Source organism: Artemia franciscana, chromosome 7, assembly GCF_032884065.1.
Source record: "Artemia franciscana chromosome 7, ASM3288406v1, whole genome shotgun sequence".
Classification (NCBI taxonomy): Eukaryota; Metazoa; Arthropoda; class Branchiopoda; order Anostraca; family Artemiidae; genus Artemia; species Artemia franciscana.
In genome coordinates, this window is record NC_088869.1 from 48,068,776 (window position 1) to 48,072,621 (window position 3,846).

A 3,846-nucleotide genomic window follows, 5' to 3' on the forward strand; every position below is an offset into this window, starting at 1 on the left:
ATATGTCACTTGGTTAATACCAAGTGCCATAAAAATGTATATCTACAAAATGCATGTTTTGCAGAAAATTTATTTTCTGGGTTTTGCCACACGTTTCACTTTGTATGCATCATTCGTCGTAAACAGCTAGCCTATATGAAATATTTTCCATTTTAGAAATATGATAAAATAAAGATTTCGGAGAATCTTAAATTATGATATGGTTCGAGACGGCACATTCTTGGACAATTTTTTTTTATCTAACAAAATCCTTGAAAATACATCCTCAACCGGGCGTTTTCACGTATTTTCGTAGATGAAGTGGTTGAACATATCTTGGAGGCCATCATGCATAATTTTGCGGGGAATGCTTGGGCTGGTTTCCTCCTCCAGAGAGTTTTAACGATTTTATCAATTTTCTATAGCTTTCACGACTTTTATTGTTTCAGGATTTTTAAAGTACTTCACTCTAAAAAAAAAGCCCGCGTACAAGCTTGCTCCAAAGAAGGCTTCCCTGATATTCAGGGAAGTTATTCAAAGGATCCCTAATATTCAATGGAGCATTGCTTCTAAGATATTCTACCCTGGCTACATGTATGACGATGAATAAAGCACTGAATTTGATTGTAGCACTTACAATAGATCGAAGTTTATGCTTGACACATAATTTGAAACAATTGTGATAGCAACTCATCAATGTCTCATCGTCTTTGTCCATTGGGCCAACAGTATGGATAATATCTAGAGGAAAAAACTTTGCATTAGGAGAAGATTGTCAAGAGACAAAAAAAAAATAGTATAAAGTTTGAAAAAGAAAAATAACAAAAGGTTTTGTCAATTGCAAATGAAGAGAACCAACATAGGAAAAGGATACACAGGATTCTATTCTATTCTTCTCCTCATTTTCTCAAGCTTACGGTGTTACGCTCGGTCAGACGGTGCTCAAGCTCTTGTTAAGCTAGTCTTTCCTGAACTTAATTATAAAAATATTTTCCAAAAAGAATTTCTTTTAAGAAAATTAAAGTCACATTAATACCTAAGACAACAAAAACAAAAGAATAAAAAACAGTCATATAATAACTCAAAATTTAAAGGAACATAAGTTACTATCAATGAATAAGTAAAACTATAAGCAAACACAATGTATAATTACATCAAACATAAAAGAAAATAGATAGACCTACTGCTGTAGATGGAAAATCAATACTAGAACGAACAGGATTCAAAACGCATGCTCAGCTCAAAATTAAAATAAAAAGAAATTACCACAAACAGGAGTAGAGCCACCACCCACTAAACCTTCTAACGGCCAGAGCGTCATTTGCGCATTCCAGGAATCAGTTTCTATTTCGGGCTGTTTTTTTTTTCTCATCATCAACCCCAACAAAAACATTAGGGCAAAAATTATCGAAGACTAATCAAGATTTACAATAAAGCGGTGCCGCCTCTCCCTCCCTTCCTCCTTCCCTTTCAAATCCTTTAAACAGATTGAGACTCTACTATGTTCCATTGAAAATGATATGCATTTTCAGCATTTTGGTTTTGTTTTACATAACACCAGAGAAAAAAAAATCCTCATAACAATCAAGATTACTGGAAAGAACTAACAAGAGTAGACGGATTATTTAATATATACTGATATTGAGAGCTGGGAAGTCTCAGCAAATTTTCAGTGTTTAATGTTATAAATATAAGAAAATATTTAAATAAATCTGCTTTGAGTAAAGCGTAAATGACACTCCGGCCTTTACAATTTTAGGGTGTGGTAGTCCTACTCCTGTTTGTGGTTATTTCTTTTCGTTTTAGGATTTTTTTATTTGTCTATAACAGTACCTGATATCTTTATGTTTGATGTCATTCATGATTCATTTTTGATATTCACATGATACACATTTTGATACACATGTTTGATATTTATTTGCTGTTATATCATTAATCTTAATTTTTGTTCATCTTGGGTTTCAATTATTTACTGATAGTAATTTCTTGCCGTTTTGAATTTTAGTTATTATACGACGTCATTTTTACGCGTCTTAGTTTTAATTTGACTCTTTACTTTTCATTAAAAAAGCATTTTTTGAAAAAAAGTTTTTGGAATCAGTTTCAACTCATTTTAATTGAAATATTGTTGGCTATAATTAAAATATTTGCAAACTTTATTCAATTTTTCCGCTTAAGAATTAAAAAAATTGATTAGGCTTAAATTCTGAATGAAATTTGAATATTGTGTCATAATTTTCAACTATCAGTAGTTTTGTACAATACATTTTTAATTATAATTTCACTAAAGACCAACGGGTGGATGAGACAGGGGATTATTTTACGATCTGAAAATCTGTATACTTTTGGTCCTTTATAGGGCTGAAACCATCCAAACGCACACCCCGTGGAAACCTTAGGTACGTATACGTATGTATTTCCAATCCGAATTTTATTTAAAGAATCTTTTACTGTTATACTTTGTTGCAACTGTTTGCTTGTTTGTTAAATGCATGTTACTGACCTTTATGTATAATGACCTTTATATTTTTTTTTTGAATTAAAAAAAAGGGAATAGTTATGAGAAAAGTCAAAGTCATGGCCAATTGTAGAAAAAAGCCATGACAGATTATCCAATTAAGTGGGCATCCCAGTCAAGGTTAATTTAACTGGTTCTGTTTTTGTCTCTCAAAAAAGGACGTCAAGAATCACGACGACTATATTCGTTTCCTTAATAGTTTGTCTTAATTGAACCTCCTTGGTGCTGAATTTTTTAAAGCAGATTAGCGTAATGAAAATTCGATTTTTTTTCCCTAAAAATCGATTTAATGTACATTGTCTTTCCAGATTTTTGTTTTTATCAAGATCCCCTTGGTCCATTCTACTTACCCTGACAGCTTCATATTGATTTGGGCAAAACAAGCCTAGCATACATGCCAATTAAGTTGCTAGCCGATCGGGGACAAAACGAACTTGGGTCTTTTTTTGGGGGGGGGAGGGGAATGAATCAATACATGATTGTATTACATGAATGGAATAATTCTAGGAAATAATTTGTGAAGTTGCTCTTAGGGAAGAAAGCCAGGAATTCAACTACAAATAATAGTAAAAAAGCATTATGTTTAATAGAGAAGAGAAGGGATTTGTACAAGTATTATCTGAGTGATAGGTCATATGAAAACAAGCAGAATGTAAGGACAGTGGAGAAAGCATTAAAATATAAATTAAGGAAGTGTGAAGTGGAGGCCATGGATTAAATTGCCGAGGATCTGGAAGATGCAGCTAGACGGCTAATAATAAAATATTGTCCAGGCATGTTAACACATTGAGAGAAAAGTCAATCCGAAATTGCCCCAGTTAAATACAGGAACGTGGCCATAATTAGTGATAAGGAAAGAGTTAAAGAGAGATGGGCAGAACATTTTGAGAATGTGCCAAGCCGAGATAGATGTACAGGAAAAGATATAGAAGAAAATGAAAAAGTTTGTGATACCCTAGATATGAAGCAAGATTTTTTTTTTTTTTTTTTGAAGAATTAGTGACAGTAATAAAAGGATTAAAAATAATAAGAACCCAGGAGCTGATTGTGAGGTAAATGAGTTTCTTAAATATGGTGACTCTGTGGTTAGAAAATAAGTTACTGAAGATTATGAATATGATTTTTGAAACAGGGGAAGTAACAGAGCAATTTTAGAAAAAACCTTACTTAAACTACTGTACAAGAAAGATGATAAGAGTGAGTGTGGTAATTATTGAGGATTTAGTCTGGTATCTACAGGTAGCACATAACTTACTAATATGATACTTTTTAGACTAATAGATGCTGTAGACAAACTTATAAGAGAAGAATAGTGCGGTTTTAGAAAGCGTAGAAGATGTGTCGACCAA

The 3,846-nt window shown here is 32.6% G+C and overlaps 1 protein-coding gene across 1 annotated transcript in view; it reads right to left on the bottom strand.

The window, feature by feature from the left end:
- Window positions 1-3,846, bottom strand: part of LOC136029708 (macro domain-containing protein lp_3408-like) — a 31,680-nt gene that overhangs the window by 13,228 nt on the left and 14,606 nt on the right. The window contains exon 5 of the mRNA XM_065708212.1: window positions 617-720. Coding sequence (XP_065564284.1) covers window positions 617-720 — 104 coding nt within the window. The remainder of the gene's footprint in view (window positions 1-616; window positions 721-3,846) is intronic.